Genomic DNA, 21,582 nt, shown 5'->3' on the forward strand with positions numbered 1-21,582 from the left:
TGGCCCAAGGTCACATAGCTTCCTGGTGGCAGTGCTGGGAGTCAAACAAAGGTCTGACTCCAGAGGTCAACAGCCACACGACACTCCTCTCTGCTAACAGATCTTTTTCCTTCAGCCTGAAAATTCGCAGAAGTCTATAATACTTTATCTTAAACTGTTACTGGCAAGATATGATTTGAAATTCAGGATTTTCCAATATTGGAAAAGCAGTACCTATCACCCCAGTGGGTTCTGGGCAGCACCTGAGCTAAACCCATCAGTGACTGCAGTGGAGGGGCGAGCATTCACATCACACAGGATAAGGTCATGAAATACCCTCACATTCCTATAGGTCTGATTTTTTTGGCACCAAACTTAGAAAACAAAATCTGCTTTTCACAGCTTTTTGGTTTCATAACTATAGACGAGAAAACGTGGACTTTCAGCACTTTCTTGAAACTACATCCCAGCTAAAGTCTGAGTGGTCCCCAAGTCCCTCACTCACATGTCACCAGCAGATTACATGTTTTTTTTCTTAATTTCATTCTTCAAAGGTGTCATATCTTCAAATGGGCTTCAAGTAGCCAAGCAACAAGACCATGGTCAGTCACATCTCACTGACCCTATGCTGACCAGTGCCTCTGGGTGCCCGTGTGGGACATGAGATGTCTCTGGAGACAGCTGGGCTGTGGGGAACAGGAGAGGTGGCAGGAGCTGGCATGGGTCAAACTGTACCTGCTCTGAGAAAGTCACCCTAGAGGAGCCAGGGTGGAGTGGGGGCCTGGGGGCATCACAAGGCCCTGTCCTCACAGTGCTGACCGCCATCCCCGGGCCCTCCTCAGAGGAATGTAAGAGTTGCATGAAAACATACCCCTTGCCCCAAGTACAGTGATGGCAGGAGGCTTGCAAGCCAGGTGCACCCCCTTTATCCTGGGCTGTCCACCTCTCTGTAACAAGAAGGTAGCTATACTCGTCTCTCACACGGCCAGCATGCACTCCAGGTCACGTTCCTGTCTTTTCTGCTCATAGTACCTTTTCTGTGTGGTTACCACCACTGTAGTTTTGGCGGAAGCGAATGCTTGGGAACTTTTAGACTTTTTCCATGAAAATGGTTCTCGGACAGCTATCAGTGACTCCTCTCCACTTACAACATTCACTTCAAGGACTCGCCCGATTATGAAATTAGAGAAGCAAAGCAGAAGGAGCTCCTTGCAGCGGCCAGAATTCCTTGAAAAAACAAAACACGACTTAGTTTTAGTAATAAATAAGACAGGGAGATTCAACATAATTTCCCCTTGAACACATAAGGAAAGTCAGAGTTATCCACCACAGTCATCCCTAGTTTTTAATAATTCTTTTTACAGAACAAAAGAAACTTTCTAAAACAAGCAATGTAATGTTTTCCCTGAGACAAAATCAAGCCCCTGAAATACTCTTTTCTGTAATTCTCAAACTTAGGAATAAGAAAAATATTTTCAATGTTCTCAGGTTTCAATGAGAATTGTATAACATGACCAGAAACACAGCGTCTGGCTCTGTTCCCTGCCCTATCCCCTGCTGCTGCCGTCATCGAGGTCACCCTGTGTTCACCACGCCTCTTCACTTATTTCACTACAGTGCTACACCACAGGCCGCTCACTGCAGGGCTGCGGTTTGCTTAAATGTCACCTATGGTTTGATGCTGGTGGGCCTAGAGTGAGGTGGTGATTTAATCAGTCATTTTGAAAAGAAGATTTAGAATTAGCAAGTGTAAGATGACTGATGACAAAGGGAAGGAAGCCAAAATGCCCAGCTGACAGCTGACCAGCGGGCAAGGCTGGGGAGTTCTGGACACAGGGAAGGAGGTGGGAAGAGGAGAAGGACCTATGAGGGCTCAGGTGGCTAGCTGGAGGCAGGAAGCTGTGAGATGGAGGCTTTAACACCCGGCAGGCATGCAGGGCCCGTATCTGGGCCAGCTCCCCTGGTGGAGGTGGAGGGAGTACTGTGGGGGTATATGGAGGAGCAGCCGAGAGGCTTAGGGCAGGACAGCTCCAAGGCGGGGCAAGGGCAGACTGTTAGGCTTAGCGTAGCCGTCAGCTCAGGTGGGTAAATCACTCAAGCCTTTTCTCCACCAATCCTTTTTCTTGATTTTGTCCCAGCAAAGCAGTTACGAATGCTTTTTTAACACCCAACTCAGCAGTACCATACATGAGGCCTAAAAAGACAGATGTACAAATGCCCCCAAAGGACACTCACTCCAAACCTTCCAGTCACCTACTTTGCGTCACATACAATCACAACCAGGGTTCTGCCACCTGGAGGGATGAGTCCACCAGCTTCTGTCACCTGCTTCCTTGATATACTCTTTTCTTCTTCTCCATTCTCTCCTTTACAGGCACAGTTATCTGACAGATGAAATTTAGATCCAAAATTAGACCAGATGGCAAAATGTTTTTGATAGTGGTGGTATGCAAGCGCAAAACAATACTCAGACACACACAAGTAAGCACACCAAGACAACGGCCAAAGCATGAGGCAGTGCACGAAGCAGTGAGAACAGGAAAGGGTGAGAACCAAGGGTCTGAGACACTGGGAGAAGAGTCATGACGCCTCGACCGCACCTGGGACACCCCTTGGTAGCCTTTCCAGATTTAGAAATACTCACCAAAACGGCACATCTAAAGCACTTCTGGCTATCTGTGAAGCTATTTTTGTCCCTGTCCCCAGCCCCGAAACATCAGAGAAGGGTCTAGAGCCAAAGAGCTCATGGTGAAAATTGCCAAAGAGGCTGGAGTATTCCGGCCACTCCGCCCCTGCCCAGGACCCCTCAAGCAGCAGCTGTGCCATCACCCAGACCCAACTGGGCTCACAGGCCACGAGGCCCCGGCCATCAGGTCAAAGCCGGTAGCGGCTGACACCTACCTGGGGAGACTTCTCTGCTGTTCACCAGACTGTTCTCCGTCTGATAGGTTTTGTTTTTTCTGTAGCTATCTAATGAGTTAACATTTTCATCTGAAAAATTCTTCTCCTTCTCAGGAACAGAAACAATAGACGCCACGGGGCAAGTTTGGTCTTTATCCAGCATTTGAAATCTGAATTGTTTTGCTTTATCCCAGCCAGCCAGTTTGCAGCTGACTAAGTTTTGAGGAACATCTCCTTTATTCCTGGAAAAAGAGAATTAGCCATGAACACAGACAGGATTTCTAAAGCTAAAATATTCAGTTACCAGAAAACATAGAATTCAATCTAACTAGTGAATTGGCAATTGCAAATACCTGTATGAATATAAGTACAAAAGGATACTTCAGGGTAAAAAATTTTGAAAAGATTTTTATAAAGGAAAAAATAAATGAGCAAAGTAACGTTGGTTCTACAGAAATTCTTAAATCACAGTTGAAACCACATTAACGTAATTTTATTTAAGTGGTGAACTTACTCTATCCAGATCACCATATTTTTGCTTCCTCCTTCTTTTAGAGTTCCAAAATTTGTCATCCTTGTGACTTCAATATCACCTTTGTTTTTCAATAAAAGGGCTCCACAGGACTCAGCGGCAGCCTCTTCGCCAGCAGGGGAGTCTCTGGAGAAAACACCCATAGAACGCGTCACTGCGGCAGGCCTGCATCCTAAAGTACCGCCTCTCAGTTGCCACTCTGCTTCCAGATGCCACCAACCACAGGACAAGCTGCTATGCAAGGGGTAAAAAGCCAACCCCAGAGAGGTGACCACGAAACTACACAGAGCTTCTATAACACCGAGGGTTTCAGAGAAGGACAGCAAATCATCTGGAAGAAGAGAATGACAAATCCAGTACAACCTGGAGAAGAGGAAGCAACAGAGAGGTGACATCTCAAAAGGACTCCCTGATTCTGAGAACACAACATGGACCCAACTCCACCAGCAGGGTGGTCCAGAGATGATGGGGGAGGGACCTCCCCTCCTTGGTCACCAGGGGAGGGGAGTGTTCAGTCTCCTTTCAAGGCACCTCCCAGGCTGCTGGGAGGGGAGGTAAGCTTTCATTCGGAAAAAGTTTTGTTGCTTCTAAGTATGTGAAAACAATTAAATGAGTTCAACTCTTTAGAAAATGAGATTTTACCCTCTCCTCAGAAGGGACCCATTTACGTCCCTTTATTCTACTGACATGGCTGTGAAGGACAGGCCTCATTCTCCTCATGCTCACCCACGGTGCTCTTTCCAGAGGTATATCTCGTGTCACTCCCTCCCCTGAGGCAGCCTGCAGCCCCTTCACGTTTCTGGTCCCTGTCTACAAACTCAGTGACATTCTCAACCAGGCTGGAGGCCAGCTCCTGCTCCTTCCACACTCGCCTCCCCTCCCACCTCCCATTCTCTTCCTTTCTCTCCTCCTCCACATGGGCCCATCCGACTGCCGCCACGCCCTGATGCCTCTCAGAGCCCTCTCAATCCTGCCTTTGCCATCACCCCAGACCCGGGGGGGCTGTGAGAGCAGCACTGGAAGCAGAGTTTCAGTTCCTGCAGACAGCCAACAACACCTGCTAAGGGATGGGTTGAGGAATCTGAAAAAACGGGGAGTCAACCGGTCCCGAGAATGGAGAAGAGAATGGGGAAGATGCTGGAGGCCTGGGTCTGGGAGAGCAGCTCTGCTCCGTGCATATCACTGGAACCGTCTTTCAGGCACTTGAACAGGCAGCCAGAGAGAGGGTCTGAGTGGAGGGCAGTGTCCCCCACACAGGGGGCTAAAGCCCTGGAGTCTGGCCCAGCTGCCGAGGAAACTGACACAGATAGAGGTGACTCCCCTGTGCTGACTCCAGAAGCCTCACTCGAGGATCAGGATGCCTAGGTGGGGACGAAGCACACAAACGGAGGGCAGAAACGTGGGTCTTCTTTGTCCAAGGCTATACTCCTGTGGCTATAACAGCGCATGGCACACAAATGGCACTCACTGGGCATCTGCTGGAAGGACGGACGGGATGGAACATTCGTCTCCATTACAAACTGAGGAAACAGGAACTGACTGCTCACTGGCTGCAAGCTCCCCTGGAAATTCCCTTCATCTACTCACCCCTAAACCCTCACTCTGACTAGCAGATTATGAGAGAATTCTGCGGTCACAGGAGTTGGGGCTGGCTCACCGTCAGCGTCCAACAACAAAGGTGAGAAGACTTCCCTTGCTACGTGAGGCAGACAAAGGACAAGGCTCAGGGAGGGTGCCTGGCTCAGGGGCATCCCTCCCCCAGGATAAGCAGCATCTCCCCACTGGACTGGCTGCCCCGACTCACATGTGCACAGGGGTCTGAGTCCACTGCAGCCCAGGGGCCACCTGAGGAGGCTCCCCACGAACAGACCACTCACAGCCAGGGAGCCTACTGGCTATGCCCCCACCCACTCCATTCAACAAGACACTGGTCCACACCACAGTGAGCCACCACTCCACTGGAAAACATCATAAACTAGTAAGTCATAGAGTATGTTGAAAGGTAAGTGCTGGAAAAAACAGAACAGACTGGGCAACAAGGACCCAGAATTGGGGCAAATTCTGTCATTCAATGACCACACTGGCCCTGAAACCTAAGATGGCAACTACTTTCTTTGTGATGTCAGTTAGGGGCCAGTATGGCCACCGTCCCAAAACCCTCCATGCCTGCAATCAGGAGCCCAGCTAACTGCAGGGTCTTTTTCAAGGCCTTCTGGCCTGAAGGAAAAGTCAGGGAGTGTTTCCTGAAAGTGGGCCAAAGTGACTCCAACCCTAATGTGGGACGGGGACTCCGGCTTTGGCCCCAGGGCTTCAGGTTGCTGGCCCCCAGTAAGACCGCAGGCCTGGCAGGAACCCGAGAGCCCTACTCAGACACAGGCAGGTATAGATGCTGGGCCCATGCAATGGGGCTGAAACCAGAACTTCAGTGCCTCCTGGGCCTTCTCGGGTCGGCGGAAGACGTGGGCAGCATGTCTAACTTCACTGTCCCACAGATAGGCCTGAGTCATTCCCCAAAGGGAAGCAGAGCCCAAGAGGCAGAGCTCTCCTCATCCTTTCCCCCAAGCTCCACCCCCTACACACTTGCCCAGCCTGGAGCTGGGCAGCCTGTCTCCTTGAACCTTGGCTGCTTGGTGTAAAGCAGGGGTACTCCCCGCTGTCTGCTACTGACAGAACTGCACACACCCCACCCACGGTTCACAGACACCGAGCCAGAGCCAGGTGCTCACTAGGCAGCAGCAAACAGACACCAACCGCTCCCACACAGAGCTCCATTCTAGTGAGGAGAGGAGGTGTCAACAGAGTCATTAAGGGACCGTATGGAGAGCTCGCTGGAGACCAGCTCTAAGGAGGAAAAGCAGGCAGGGTTGCGGTTTCCACTGAGAGCTCAGGGAAGGCCTATCATGCTACATAAACATGCATGGGGAGGTGGGGGGGAAAGGGATCACTGAGGCTCAGAAGGAAGAACAGATACAGAAAACTCAAGAATTTTAAGAACCTACCATGTCCAAAGTATTCTAAAAAACGCCAGTATGTGAAAGAAGAACAAAAGACAAAAATCCACCAAAATATTAAAATCACCAGTATAAAATTAAGGATTAGGAAGGAACCTTTAAGCTGACTTTCAATCAATCAGAAAGACCCCTCAAAACCCTCCAAAAGATGCTCTCTTTTTAACCACCCAGCTCAGGATTTGGACAGTATTATTTTGGCTTATTAAAGTAACTCTCAAAATACACTTAAATCACGCCTTTCCCTTGCCAGACAAGAAAGCTGTGTCCTCATTACCGCCTTTTCACTGGAGTCATGCAGAGGGCTCTCCAGACATAGCACGACTGGCTGCTCTCCACTACCACAGCACTGACCACGTCGTATCTTCGAGGGATATATCCTTCTGGAAGGTTCAGAGAGTCCAAGGTGAAAAAGATACTGTCGTCTATCACACCATTCCTTCCACAGAGGCTGGAAATGCAGACCTGCAAGCAGAGCAAGGGGAACTGCGGCAACATGCACTGCACGAGGGGCCCGCCCACCTCTGCAAGTCAGCTGGACCTGGAGGGCCACCACAAGTGCCTGCTGAGCTGTTTGGCAAAACCTCACTTGGCCCCACCACAGACAGTTAAAGCTGAATCTCGGGGGAGTGGGGACCCTGCTGTCAGAGGAGAAGCAATGCCCTGAAGATTATGCTACGTGTAGGGTCTGAAACAAGGCTGAGACAGCGACAATGGGCAGAGTGAGAGGGTGTGGGGTGGCGGGTGGTCACTTCCCTACTTCTTCGACTCAGTACAGTGCATGCCCCTAACTCCACCCCACACAAACTCAGTTCCACTTCCTGAACCGTGCCAGCTTTTACAAGCAAGCTCAAACCTTACATCTCACTCCACTCATTCCCAACAATACAACATTTACAACTTCACTATGTGAGGATACCAGGCTGGTCTCTAGTGATCTCCTTATGGAAAGACAGCATTCTCAGTAAGAGGATAGGCTCCTCTTTGGCCGAGACTGAACCTAATGCACCAAGAGAATACAGGAACCCAGGAACGTATGATGGTCATCACCTACCCTGTCCACACGCTTGTACCTCAGTGGCTTCACTGAGATGGCCTCGCTGCTCCACGTGCCTGGCCGTATCCAATACTCAGCCTCCACCCAGTCTCCCTTGCAGGGCTGGAAACCTCCAAGGCGAGGGAAACCACGTGTGTTATTTGGTAATGTTGTAACATCAAAGTGTACAATTTACTCTGAAGTTAGGATACACTCAAAGTGTTCCTGTTGTATCTGAGACACATGTGAACAGTTAAGAAAAGCTGCTCTCTGTTCCTGTTAGAAAACAGTTTATCAACCTTAATCCTCTTCTAAGGTACCCTAGTTGAATGGAGCAGTACGTGTTACAGACCAACCTTCCTTCCTCAGCCTTATGGGGCAAGGGCAGGGAACCTGCAGCCACGGTGGTCATGTAGCTGGTTTGCCAAGTTTCAGGATCCCATCTGGTTTCAAATGTTCCCCATATTTTTCATTAAAATAAACAAACGAAGCATTATTAACCATATTACTCCAACAAAATAAGCTGAATGGCAGAACCCTCTCTTACACCTCCAGCTTCCAGGAGGTGTGGGTGCACGTAGACAGTGTCACTAACATGTGAGCACTTCTCTCTCTGCCAACTCTTTCCAGACACAGTGTGAGTTCCTCTCCCTGTCAAGAACACGCAGGGTGCTCGGTGACATAGGGAAGTGCTCTCACACCTGAGGGCTGGGCAGCTTAGGTGGGGGAGCACTCAGTGCCCCTGCCAGCCCCTTGGCGTGCCAGGTAGCTGTGCTGTCGCCTGTGCTGCTGTAGGATGCAAGGTGCTGCCAGGCCTCCACTGGTCAGGAAATTGTTGGTTCAGTAACATGAAGCGGCTGAGCTGTCCTGACATAAGACGGGGAGAGAGTAACCTGAACGGGTTTGCTATGGTGCATGGTATAAAGCTACACCTACTTATAACCTTTTTGTTATTTTGCAATCAACACTTTTGGCAACAATAAGCTCAAAAAATAAAAGTGCATAATTGCATACTGAGTTTGGTTCTCAAGAAAACTGATGATGGACACATAGCCCAAACATCTGCTGACGTCTACTATCCAACACAGGGGCCGTAGTGACACCACTGGCAGTATGAAACCAGAAGAGACAAACCTGCTCAAGCATCAGCTTCAGGTGAGCTGGCATTTTAAGAGGACAGTGCCCAGAAACACGATTTAACAAGCCATAGAAAGACATTTATATGTAGTTTTGTAAACTAGGACTTCACTTATCAAATTGTTTAGCATAATTTTCCTAATTTTTTATTCCAAATTTTCCTAGACTCACATGAAAAGTGAAGTAGCTATTAATATGTTAGTTGTATAAATATATTAACAGCTATTAATACGTTAGTTGTATAAACAGTTAAAGAGAAAAACAGTAAAGCAAATTCAAAGAAGAGTTTGAGTTTTTTCCTATCAGAATCATGGAATCAAAGTAAAGATTTTAGAAGATCATTCTGTTGAAGGAGAAATACCTGACATTATTGCGAAAGATTCCGTAAATTCAGTTTAAAAACTCACACTGGAGATAAAAATTATCTTTACAATGATAACATGAATACAAGTTCTGATGGAATAAAGCACCATAATAAAAACAAGATCCCAACACACTGAGAGGCCTGCGGGGCAGGAGCGTCCTTGGAGGGGTGGCAGTGCACACATCCTATTGCCTCCAGCCGCTGACATCTGACCAGCTGGAACACAAGCTGCAGCAGAGTCTGGAGCATTTACAGATACGTAAAGGAACCAAAGTAGAAAACAAAACCCGTGGGGCCTGGCAGCCCTCGTTCTCTCTGCTGCCCCCACCTCTGAATTTACAAACGTTTGAACCTTTGAAGAAGCACTTTGTAAAACAATCCTACGATGGAGCTCCTTTCCATTTTTCTCAAGTCAGATCCCTAAATTTTGGTTACACTTTGTTCAAAATCAGTTGGAAATCTTTAATCAAAGTAGTCAATCTGGAACCCCAAATCTCTAGCTTCCAAGCCTTTGTGAATTACAGTTATTAAAAGTACAGCTTGTAAACAGAAAGACAGTGACGCTGACCTCCACAAAAGCAATGCAAGAAATGAAGCATGAGACCCCGGGAGCCCACGTGGCATACATAGTTTAATGCTGAAATGCTTTGACTGGATTTGATACTAGTCTGACTTGTGTGAAGTCTTTCAGTGAAGCCCTTATCTTTAATTGGATAAACTGTTATTTTGTAATGGAATGAATAAAATTGACAAGGCCTACAAATTTACAGCATCCAAATTTGTTGTAAATTTAAAAAAAAAATCACAGACAATTTACTTGACAAGTTTCAGTTTATAAACATATTCGAATACTTCTGTACTCATATTGGCAAAAAAAACAGCACCTATGAAAACATTTAGGCTGAAATGGTTATACACTTCAATAGAAAAAACCTAGACTTGTGAATAGCTTACATTTAGCAGAATTTGCTCTGAGCTTATTAACATTTTCTCAATTAAAAATAGTATAGCCTACAGAGAGAGCCAACCAAAGGTGTCTACAATTTAAAATTCATCAACCATAAGATGCAGCTTTGAAGAAGATTCCTGCCCATTGTTTGGAAAAACGAAATGAAGATCATTTTGAAAAACATATCTTCTTCAGAATAATACCAGGAATGTGGTATTAGGGATGCTAAAATTAAAGTATGTCAACATGCACTGAGAATATAATGACCAAATAATCACCATTAAATTGTTTTAATATCATTTAATGTACCCAGATATTATTGTTTTTCTAGAAAGAATTTTAGTTTTGCAAATAGTTTCTGAATACTACTACTTCAAATGTCCACCAACATGAGAAACTCAATCTGTTGGTCTGTATGTATTTCAAAAATGACTTAATTTTAATTAATGTTAACACCCCTCTTCACTTCTCAACTGTGCACCAGTTTGGACACTAAGTTATCTGGTCACCTTGGCTCTGGCTGTGGGAGAGGAACACCGCCACCGCCACCGTCAAGGCACATGGCTGGGACACTGAGCCCAGCCTTGCTCCCCGCCCTCTCACCAATCTGCTGGTGCCTTCCGTGCGATAATCCCAGACAGAAGCCAGAGGGCATGGCCAGTCCATACAGGGCAGGCCTGGGGGCAGAGTGGGGTGGACCCTGATCTGAAAAGGCAGCGGAGACTATCCAGTTCTCCAGTATACAGGGCTCTGACCGCAGGACGGGTGTTGGAGGCCTATGACACAACCCAGGGAGGACAAAGCAGGTGTTGGGCAGAGGCTTTCAGAGTAACAATCTGAGGACCTCGGGGATGCTGGCAGAGTCTGGAGCATTTACAGATATGTAAAGGAACCAAAGGAACAGGCCCCTGGAGGGGGTGCACTGGTCACTAAAGAGGCATCCCGGCACAGGGCAGGCCCCTGGACAGACTGTGGCGCTGGGTTCTGGCCCAAGTTGGAGGTCTCAGGAAGAATCCATGGGACTTCCTCTTCATCTCACAAGTGGGTGCATAGACCAGTTTAATTTGAAAATAAAGAAATAATGCGACTGTGACTCAGGCTGGGAGTGTAGGCCACACTGGATATGCAGGACATACGGGTGCTAAGAGCTGTTCAGTGCTTACCTTGCAAATAAAGAGGAAAGAAGCAGGACTACTGCACACTCAGACTTTAGACCCCACTCGTTAGACCAGTGTTCCTAACCAGGGCCACTCTGTCCCATAAGGGGCCATGTGACAGTGTCCGTAGACTTTCTAGGTTGTCACAACCAGGGGGTGGCTGCTCGCACCTAGTGGGTAGAGGCCAGAGATGGTGCTAAACATCCTACAATTCACAGGGCAGCCCCTACAACAGACAGCGACCCAGCCTCAAATGTCACAGTGCTGAGCACAGGAACACCCACCTAAGGTTGAACATCCAATTCCATTTAGCTGCCTTGGCCAAGATGGTTAAGGGTTCATTGTAGATTCATGTGTAAAACAGCTTGAGTCCAGCTTCTGATGTTAAGAAGTCCCACGAGTGTTACTTGTGGGCCTAGATCTCAAATATCTCGTTCACAAAACTGGGCTGATGGCCACCACCGCCTCCGATGTCCAAGACCAAGGGGACCTGGTGATCCCGAGATCCCACCTCCCACCTTCACACTCTTCAGTATTCACAGGCACATGCTTCTCCCCAGCGACACGGCTTCTTCAAACAGCTCTGGGTCACCTCACATTGTTCACCTCTGGCGCCTAATCAAATCAGAACCTCACCAAGGTGACCTGGGAGGTTGGGTTTAGGGCAGAACCTGTGCTTCACCCGGATCCTCCCCCTAGAGCCCTCAGCCTGCTCTGCACTTAGAGAGGCTGAGCTGCGCCCCATCCTAAAGGAATGTCTGTCCACTCCCCCATCCCACCACACCTTGTGAGGTTTCTGCAGAGCAGAGGACACTTGTGTGTGCCTCCCCTTCCTCCCAAGACAGCGAGTTCTACAGAACCGTGCCTGGCCCGAAGTGAGGCACTCTAACATCTGTTGAATGAGTATAGAGAAGGAAACAGTATATTCTGACTCTCCCTCAAGCAAATTAAAAATTTAGCTTAATTCTTCCTTTCTAACCCTCCCATCAGAGGTTAGCAGGCAGCCTGCAGCCTGTGTTTGTAGATATGTAGTCTAATGGGGACTCAGCCATGCCCTTTCGCTCAGGCACCCTCTATGGCTGCCTCACTCTACCCTGTCCCAGACACCACGTGGCCCACAAGCTTTGCTGTCTGGCCCTTTTCAGAAGAGGTCTGCTGATCTTGGTTTTAGATTTCCATTATTAACTCTTTTCACACTGTATTTTCTCTCTCAAGAATGCTCTTTCTGCTCTCATGGTCATGTTCTGTGATCGTACTAACAGCAGCTGTTCTGACATTGCTGTGCATGACTCTCAGCTGAGAGGACCTGACTGTGCTAGGAAATCCCTCCACCTGCACTTCAGGCACCAGTCCTCAGGGGAACTTTCTCTTCTCTCCCTCACAGCAATATCCACAGCAGAACTGTGTCCCAGTCTGGGAGTGACTGCCTGTTGGCATGGTTACAGGGACCCAGGGGTTGCTTTTGGAGCTGAGCAATTGCAGGATCAAGTTTTTCAGAGTTGAAAGTTTCTCTGACAGAAGAGAGATTTTAAAATCACAGAGAGCCACCTATCAATGTTATTTTGGAGATTCCCAAGGTTGGCAATCAAGGTCAAAGCCCCAGTTTTCACCACCAAGAAAAGTAGAACAGCAAGGTGCTCGGTGGACTGGGCTAATTGCCTTCCTGTACCTGGGCTGCTTGGTCGCCAAAGTGGCAGACAGTTCCTGCTTCTAGTCCTCTCTCAACATGTGGCCCAGCAGGGTGTGCGGCTAGAATTCAGCTCAGAAAGCAACTCCCTAGGCAGCTTTTCCAATTCCTTCCTGACTACAAAGCATGTACAGGTCTGTTTCTCTGGGGAGGAAGAGCGAGGTCTCACATCCTGGTCTCTCACTGCCTCGCTCCCTACCCATCACTGTAGACTGCAAGCACACAATAAACAGGTATGGACCAAAAACCAATAAATGGCACTGACAACTTCTTTAGCTATAAAAACAAAATCTTACATCAACTGGAAACAAATTTAATTAAATGGCTATATACTTTTGGAAAGATACAAGGTTATCCCCAAGTCCTATTTTAAAGCATTTGAAGTACTTTAAGAACAATACCTCTGTATACCTGCACATTCGCCCAACACTACAGAGCCTCTGCTTTGGAGCCAGCACCTGGAGAAGACGTTCTGGCCCCAATGCCTTCTCAATAAGCATGCCCAAATCTGACCTTGAATGGTGCATGCGACCATCTCAGACCTACTCATACAAAATGAAAAACACACAGAACCTAAACTAAATGTGAAATAGAAACCTGTCTAGCTTACCTTCACAAACGCTCTCCAGAGAGAAGTATGTGGTCTGACTGATGTAGCCAGCCCCTTCCATCAAGGAAGTCACACAGCCAATCAGCACTCGGGGACTGGAGCCTGCCGGCCCTTGGCTGAGGTTTCTGCTGTCATCTTCCCATTTATCAGAGACAGCTTCCACCTGAAAGACAGAAAGACCGCTGTTTGAACCAGAAGAGGACAAGAAAAGCAAACTACACGTCAGTATCCCTTATGAATAGAGATGTAAAAATCCTCAACAAAATTCTAGCAAACTGAGTTCAGCAGCGTATTAAAAGGATTATACACCATGACCAAGAGGGGTTTATCTCAGAATGCAAAGGTGGTTCAACATACGAAAATCAATCACTATAACACACCACACTGGTAGAAGGAAGGAAAAAACACATGACCATCTCAATTAACACAGAAATTGCGTCTGACAAAACTCAACACCCTTTCATGACAGCAATGCTCAATAAACTAGGACTAGAAGGGAACCTCCTCACCATGACAAAGGCCATGTATGAAAGACCCACAGCTGACATCACAGTGTGAAAGAAAAAGCTTCTCCCCTAAGACCAGTAACAAGGTAAAGATGCCTGCTTTCACCACTTTTTCAAAATAGTACTGGAAATCCCAGCCAGAGCCATTAGGCAAGAAAAGGAAATAAAAGGCAACCAAACTGGAAAGGAAGTAGAATGACCTCTGTCTGCAGATGGCACGATCTTATATATACAAACCACTAAATAGTCCACAAAAAACTGTTACAGCTAATAAAGGAGTTCAAGTTGCAACATACAAATCAACATGCAAATATCAGTTGTATTTTTATACATTTGCAATGAACAACCCAAAAAGGAAATTCTGAAAACAATTCCACTTACAATAGCATCAAAAAGAATGAACTACTTAGGAATAAATTTAACCAACGAAGTAGAAGGCTTGTACACTGAAACCTACAAAATGTGGCTGAAAGAAGTTAAAGAAGACCCAAATAAATGGAAAGACATCTCTGTTCACGACCTGGAATACTTAATACTGTTAAGATATCAATACTGCCCAAAGTGATTTAAAGATTCAACGCAATCTCTATCAAAACTCCAGTGATGTTTTGGAAAAATTATACTTCTTGATTTCAAAACTTACTACAAAGCTCCAGTAATCAATAGTGTGGGACTGGCATAGAGACAGACACAAGACCAATGGGACAGAATAGAGAGCCCAAAAACAAACCCTCATACATATGGTCAATTGATTTTCAACAAAGGTGCCATGATCATTCAATGGGGACAGGGTTTTCCCCATTGTGCAACCTTCTCAAAAAATGGTGGTGGGAAAACTGGATGTCAACATGAAAAAGAATGAAGTCAAACACTTACCAACACCATATTCAAAAAATTAACTCAAAATGGATCAAAGAATTAAATTTAAGAACTAAAACTATAAAACTCTTAGAAAAAACCATAGGTGAAAATCTTCATGATCTTAGTCAATGATTTTTTAAGTATAACATTAAAAGCACAGGTAATAAAAAAAAAAGGATAGACTGGACTTTATCAAAATTTAAAACTTCTGTGCATCAAAGGATACTACCAAGAAAAAAAAAAAAAGGCAATCCACAGAATGCAAGGAAAATATCTGTAAATCATATATCTGAAAAGGGATTACTATCCAGAATATATATATATAAAGAACTCCTACAGCTCAATAGAAAAATAAATCACCCAATTAAAAAATGAGCAAAGGACTTGAACAGACATTTCTCCAGAGAATATATATGAACGACCAATAAACACATGAAAAGATGCTCAACTTCGTTAATTATTAGGGAAATGTAAATCAAAACCACAATAAGACATCACTTCACATCCACTAGGATGGCTACTGTCAATAAAATGGAAAACAACTCATGTTGTGGGGATACAGAGAAATTGGAATCCTTGTGCATTGCTGGTGAGAATGTAAAATGGTGTAGCCACCATGGAAAAATCTCGCAGCTCCTCAAAAAGCTCAACACAGAATTACCACACGACCCTCCAATTCCACTCCAAAGTATATACCCAAAAGAACTGGAAACAGGGACTCAAAAAGATACTTGTTTAGGACAGCATTATTCACAACAGCCAAAAGGTAGAAACAACTTAAGTGTCCATCCACAAATAAGTGGAGAAACAAAATGTGGTAAATACATATAACAGAATATTATTCAGCCATAAAAAGGAATGAAGTTCTGATTCATGTTACTTGGATGAACCTTGAAAATATTATGCTAAGTCCAATAAGCAAGACATGAAAGGACAAATACTGTGTAATTCCATTTATATGAGGCACCTAGAGTAGTCCAATCCACAGGGACAGAAAGTAGGACAGTGAGTTACTGTTTAACATGCATAGAGCTTGTACTTAGGATGATGAAAAGTTTTGAAAATAGATAGTGGTGATGGGTGCACAATAATGTGAATGTAGTTAATGCCAGTGAATTGTACACACAAAAATGGTTTAAATGCTAAATTTCATGTTATGCATATTTTACCACAATAAAAATAAATAAATAAAAAATAAGCAAAGAAATCCAGAGGGCAGTGTAAGCGAGCCAAGTGTATCTCTCTCATGATGGAAGTCAGTAAATGCCATCTAATCTACGCACCTCAAGCAGCGAGTGGGCATACTGCTCAAGAGATTCAAGCATCTACCAGAAGAGCTAAAAGCAGAAACCAAGGAATGCATGAGGCCTGAGGAGTGCAGGTGCAGGGGGGAGTGTGGAGAGAGCCTACCTTTCATTCATTCCAGGCCACAGCAATCTAATAGGACTTTCCGCGACAACATAAATATTTTATCTTTGTGCTGCCAAGTTTGGTAGCCACTAGCTACATTTAGTATTTGACATGTGGTTAGTGAAACTGAGGAATTAATTTTAAGCCTTATTTACTTTAAATAAATTTAAATAGCCACACATGCTGGTAGCTACAATACTGAACAATGCAATTCTAGAATTTGGTTCTTATTTGTATCATTTTTAAAATTTGACAAAGATGATATTATGCATTAAGACGATATTACTAACTGTCATAGTAATAAAGTACATCTCGACCATTTAAAAAGTAGTTGAGCTCAATAAGTTTGCAAGCTACCAAATTACATAACAAAAATCAACAGTTTTCTTATATAAAAAGAAAAATATTCATTTGAAAATACAAAGTAAATTTATGTTGATAACGGAACAAAAACATTAAAATTCTTGGAAATAAATTTAGCAAGAAATTTGAAGAATAGAAATGAAAACTATTGCACTGTGGAAAGAACATAAACGAAGGCTTAAATAACAGACAGACAGAATTTGTGGATGGAGGAAACTTGCTATGATCCACACGTCACTTAGCCTAAAGGCATCTACAGACTCAGAGCCATTCAAAGCGAGTCTGAGCTGGGGAGAGAAACAACAGAATGACTCTAAGTTTCATCCAGAAGGAGCAGAGAGCCTGGAGAATTCCATCCACAAGAAGAGTGGGAGGAAAACGTGCCTACCACCACCGACACAACTGTGCCACCAAGGCCCACATGCAGGTATCAGGACCCACGGGGTCCAGACGGGTCTCATGCCCGTGGGGTTCCGGACCTTCCCATCAGTAGGAAGAAAGAGGATTTTTCAGCAGGACAACTGGCTAGCTCCTGGAAAGAAATGTCTGCTTCCTTCTTTGAGTCTGTATACCAAATAAATTCCAGGCAGATTAATGACTTAAATCTCAATAAGCAATTTTCAGAGGAAAACCTGAGTGCATATTTGTAATAACAAGTAGAATAAAACCTCTCCAAGGATTCTTATGGAACCCAAAAGCCACATGGAAAAGACAGACACATTTAACCACATAAAATAAAACTTCATAAAAAAAAGTCAAAAGATGATCTTGGGGGAAATATCTGTAACACTTCCAAATAATAACGTTCCTTAAAAAGCTGTAATTTCTCCAACAGAGAAAGCTTAATTTTAAAAATTGAACCAAAACAACAAAAAATGAAGGAAACAAAAATAATTCATAGAAGAAATGTGAAAAATTAATCTACTTTAAGGCTTACGTGCAAATTAAAATTATGACATCACTTTTCACTTATTAGACTGAAAAGATTTCAAAGATTGATAATACCCATGTCCTTGCCAACACTGGGTAACAGGCAGTCTCATCCTGCTCCTAGGAGTATGAACCAGTACAATACTGCTGGAGAATAATTTGATGATAACCATTAAAATGTTAATGTGCGAACACTTTGACTAATAATTCTACTTTCAAGAATTTATAAATAAAAGAGTCCAGTAATTGTTAATTGGATCAAAAAGGGTCCAATAATAATCATTTTTAACTATTTTTTTAAAGATTAGAAGAACAGATACAGAAATGACAACCGTGCTCTTTTCCATGGCATAAAATTACAGGCAAGCTTTACTTCATGAATTATAAATTTCTATGTTGTTTGAATGGTTTACAAGGACCACCACAGATGTTTTAAACCAGGAACCTTTAAAAGAACAGAAGTACCCCTGTGGAGGAACATTCCACTCTCTCTCCCCAGGTTATCCTTGAGAGGTTAACTAAATAGGACCACAGCAGTGGGATGCCCGAGGTGAAGAGACTTCCCAAACGAGTTCGGGCCTTACCCTGATGGCTTTCAGTCCATTCGACACGTGATTTTCTTCCACAACTGCAATAACTTCCTGTCCAACATTCAGAAGCACGTTGCTAGTCACAGCCTCACTGGAGAAGTAGATCAGATCATCGATCATCCCATAATCGCTGCAGTACCTTGTGACAACGCCCTGGACGGTTTTCAACTTGCTGTCACCTGGTGGGTAAACAAAGGCGATACTGACCACTAAAGCAAGCCCACGCCACAACTAAGCCCCACCAGAGAGAAGTCGACCACAGGAGCAGCCACGCGGCTAGGAGCCCTGCGGGCTGGAGAACCCGCAGGGGAGTGGAGCGCTCAGGAGGCAGGGCTTGTGAGGCAGACCGCCCAGGCTCCCGTAAGGCGCAACGGTGGTGCGCTCGGTGGGGGGCCCTCTGACTCCAAAGCCAGACTGCCTGGTGTGAATTCCAGCTCCTGGACTGCCGCGGGTGTAACCCTGAGCCAGGTCCCAACCCCTGCGCCTGTTCTCGTCTGCGAAACGGGGACGTTACAGCCCGAGGAGGGAGCTGTCCCAGGGCTCCGGGACGGAACACGCGCCCTCGCAGACCGGCGCGGCGTTCCACACTGTCCTCTCTCATCTTCGACGCACGGCAGCGCTGTCAGCAAGTTCCGCGTCATCTCCCCAGACGAGGCACTGGAGCAGATTCCGGGCGGGGCACAGGGCGCGTCCTCAGCCCTCCGCGACGCTCCGCGCTCCCGGCCGGGACCCCTGCTCCAGCCAGATTCTCCGGGCGCTCTCCGCACCTCGTCCGCTGCGGGAAACGGGGCTGCCAGGTCCCGGCGCAGCCCGGAGCGCACTCCGCGCGGCTGGAGCTCGGGCCGTGCTTTACACGGGACGGGGGAGGGGACGCGCTCCCTACAAAGTGGGCTACGCGGGCATCGGCGCCTGCGCACACGGACGGCCCTCCACCGGGAGCCCCGCTGCCCACGCCCCGGCTTCCCGCGCGGAGCTCCCCTCTTCTGAGGCGACGGTCAGGGCTGCGGCCCACGCTCGCGCGACAGGGGAATCGGGGAAGGCGACCGCGTGGCCGGAAAGCACGGACCGCGGAGCGCGGCCGCAGACGTGCCGGGACGGAGGGCGCGCTCCACCTGGCTCGAGAGGCCGTCGGAGCCGGAGGGCTGCGCTTCTCCCGTCGCCCAAGTCCCCACTGCGACCGCGGCCGAGGCAGACGAGAGCGCCGCGCGCAGACGCCCCCACCCGCAGCCAGCCCGCGCGGGTCGCAGGGCCGCGGCTCCCGTCTGGGGCCGGAGACCAAGCCGACGACGGCGCCGGCGCCTGCCCCGCCTCCACGGACGGCCCGGCCGCCCCGCCCCCCGGCCTCCCGGCAGCACGGCCCGGGCTCCCCTCAAGTCCCGCAGCAGCGCGCGGGGACCCGCCCGCCCCACGAGGCACCTTCCGCGAGGTCGGGCCCAGGCGGCCCCGCCTCCTCCCTCGGGCCGTCCGCCTTCCTCCAAAAGAAGGCCACCAAGTTGGCCGCGAGGCGCAGCATGGCGGCCGCCGCGTACTAAGCACCGCCGCGCCGCTCCCGCCGCCCTCGGCCAATGGGTCGTCGCGCCCCCGCCTGCGCCCGCGCGCCGTCGAGCCCGGCCAATGGGGTTGCTGCGCCCCGTCGATCTCGGCCAATGAGGTCGCCGCGCCCGCTCCTGCGCCCGTGCTTGCTCCCCGTCAGCTCAGCCAATGGGTCGTCGCGGTCGTCGCGCCCGCGCCCGGTGGAAGTCGCCAGGGACCGTTAGCAGTCAGTGGTTGGCGGTTGGCGACCGTTAGCGCGCCAGCAAGCGAGGCAACGTCATGCCTGGCGCGCGTGGCCTCGTGGTGGTGGGCGGAGCTCGGTGGGGACGGACAGCCTCTCGTAGTCCCCGTCGTAGGGCGAGGACTCGGGGCTGTCAGGTGGCTTTGGTGGATGTTCTTGATCAAGTTGAGGAAGTTCCCGCTTGTCCTGTTTTTCGCAGTTATCAGGCATGGGCGTGGAATTTTCTGGAAGGCTTTTCTGCATCTATTGAAACGATCGCGTGGTTTTTCTCTTTAAGCCTGATAATAGGGGTGCATTGTGTTGATCGCTTTTTATGGCAAACCACCCTTGCTTTCCTGGGAAACTCACTTGGTCTAGATTTGTTATCCTTTTTGTGTCTCGCTTGATCCAACTTGGTGACGTTTGGAAAAGGGTCGGGATCGTTGCTCCTGAGGGATATTTGGTCCTTGTAATTTTCTCTCCTTTTTTGGATTGTCTGGTTTAGGTATCAGTCTAAACCTGGCCTCCTGAAATGAGAACGTTCCTTCCTCCTCTGTCAGAAAGACTGTAGGATCGACATGACTTGTTCTTTATATGTTTGGTCAAATTCACCAGTGAACTCACTTGGGCCTGGAGTTTTCTTTGTGGCAAGATTTTAAATTACAAGGTCCACTTCTGCATCAGGTTTGGGGCTTTGCAAGTTACCAGTGTAGCACTGAGTAAACTTCGGTAATTTCTGTCTTTTAAGGGATTTGTCCATTTCACCCCAGGTGTCATATTGTTGGCATAAAATTGTTCATAGTATTTCCTTACTATCCTTTTAATGTCTGTGTGATCCATAGCGATGAATCGTCTTTCACTCCTGATATTGATAATTTATGCCTTCCCTTTTGTTTTTCTTCATCAGTCTAGCTAAAGATTTATCAATTTTATTGATGTTTTCAAAAAACCACCTCTTGGTTTCATTGAGTTTTCTCTATTCATTATTTTCTTCTACCCTTTTTTGGGTTTGATTTGTGCTTTCTAACTTCCTAAGACAGAAAGTTAGATGATGAATTTTAGAACTTCCATTATGTTTAATATAAATATTTAAAGCTATAGATTTCTCGAAGCTCTGATTTAGCTACATCCTATAAAATTTGACTTGTATTTTCATTTCATTTGATTTCTGATTCCTTTTGTGATTTCTTCTTTGACTCATGCCATTTTTTTTAAAGAGGTCTACTGTTTAATTTCCACATATTTGGGGATTATCTGGATATTTTTCTGTTAATGAATTCCAATTTAATTTTGTTGTGGTCAGAGAATAAAATCTGGATGAGTTCAGTCTGTTAAGATTTATTGAGGTTTTCCTCCCTACATATGGTCTCTTTTCATGGATGGTCCCCATGTGGCTGGAAGCAATGGGTATCCTACTGTTGTTGGCTGGGGCCCAATGCGATTTTGACCAGTGTGCTTTTGTTTCGCTGGGTTGGGTCTGTCAGTCTAATTGACAGCCTGTACCTCACCTGTCCCTAGATGCACAGGATATCTATCATTCCTTCTTGAGAGTTAGGGGAGACACTCATTCCCTAAATATTCATCACTTCCTCATCTGGCGCTCATTGTTGGGAATGGGAACGGTCCCAGGGATTTGTTGGGTAGGTGGGAAGAGAGGTCCTCAGAAACAAGAGCATGTGACGCAGCGGCTGGGAGCCTCGGCCAGGCGTCCTGTCAGGGGCGCAGAGGAAAGGCGCCTGGGGCGGGAGGGATTTGCCGCGGGAGTTTCCACTCACAGGACCATCCCTATATCCGTCAGCCTGAACCTCT

General features: G+C 47.0%; 1 protein-coding gene across 6 annotated transcripts in view; it reads right to left on the minus strand.

Moving 5' to 3' along the window:
* Positions 1 to 19,706, minus strand: part of MOV10L1 (Mov10 like RNA helicase 1) — a 69,103-nt gene extending 49,397 nt beyond the window's left edge. For 4 of the 6 annotated variants that reach the window (XM_070506684.1, XM_070506682.1, XM_070506683.1 and 1 more), the window contains exons 1-9: positions 19,133 to 19,706; positions 18,015 to 18,199; positions 13,361 to 13,523; positions 7,475 to 7,587; positions 6,698 to 6,885; positions 3,395 to 3,538; positions 2,881 to 3,122; positions 2,237 to 2,363; positions 1,012 to 1,206 (exon numbers count right to left, since the gene is read on the minus strand). In XM_070506684.1, the coding sequence (XP_070362785.1) occupies positions 1,012 to 1,206; positions 2,237 to 2,363; positions 2,881 to 3,122; positions 3,395 to 3,538; positions 6,698 to 6,885; positions 7,475 to 7,587; positions 13,361 to 13,523; positions 18,015 to 18,140 (1,298 nt within the window). In that variant the 5' untranslated portion in view covers positions 18,141 to 18,199; positions 19,133 to 19,706. Of the gene's footprint in view, positions 1 to 1,011; positions 1,207 to 2,236; positions 2,364 to 2,880; positions 3,123 to 3,394; positions 3,539 to 6,697; positions 6,886 to 7,474; positions 7,588 to 13,360; positions 13,524 to 18,014; positions 19,000 to 19,132 lie in introns of those variants that run through there. The other 2 variants (XM_044777359.2, XM_044777364.2) reach the window with 2 other exon arrangements.
* Between the last annotated feature and the right edge of the window lie 1,876 nt (positions 19,707 to 21,582).

Source organism: Equus asinus, chromosome 4 (assembly GCF_041296235.1).
Source record: "Equus asinus isolate D_3611 breed Donkey chromosome 4, EquAss-T2T_v2, whole genome shotgun sequence".
In the NCBI taxonomy this organism is placed as follows: domain Eukaryota; kingdom Metazoa; phylum Chordata; class Mammalia; order Perissodactyla; family Equidae; genus Equus; species Equus asinus.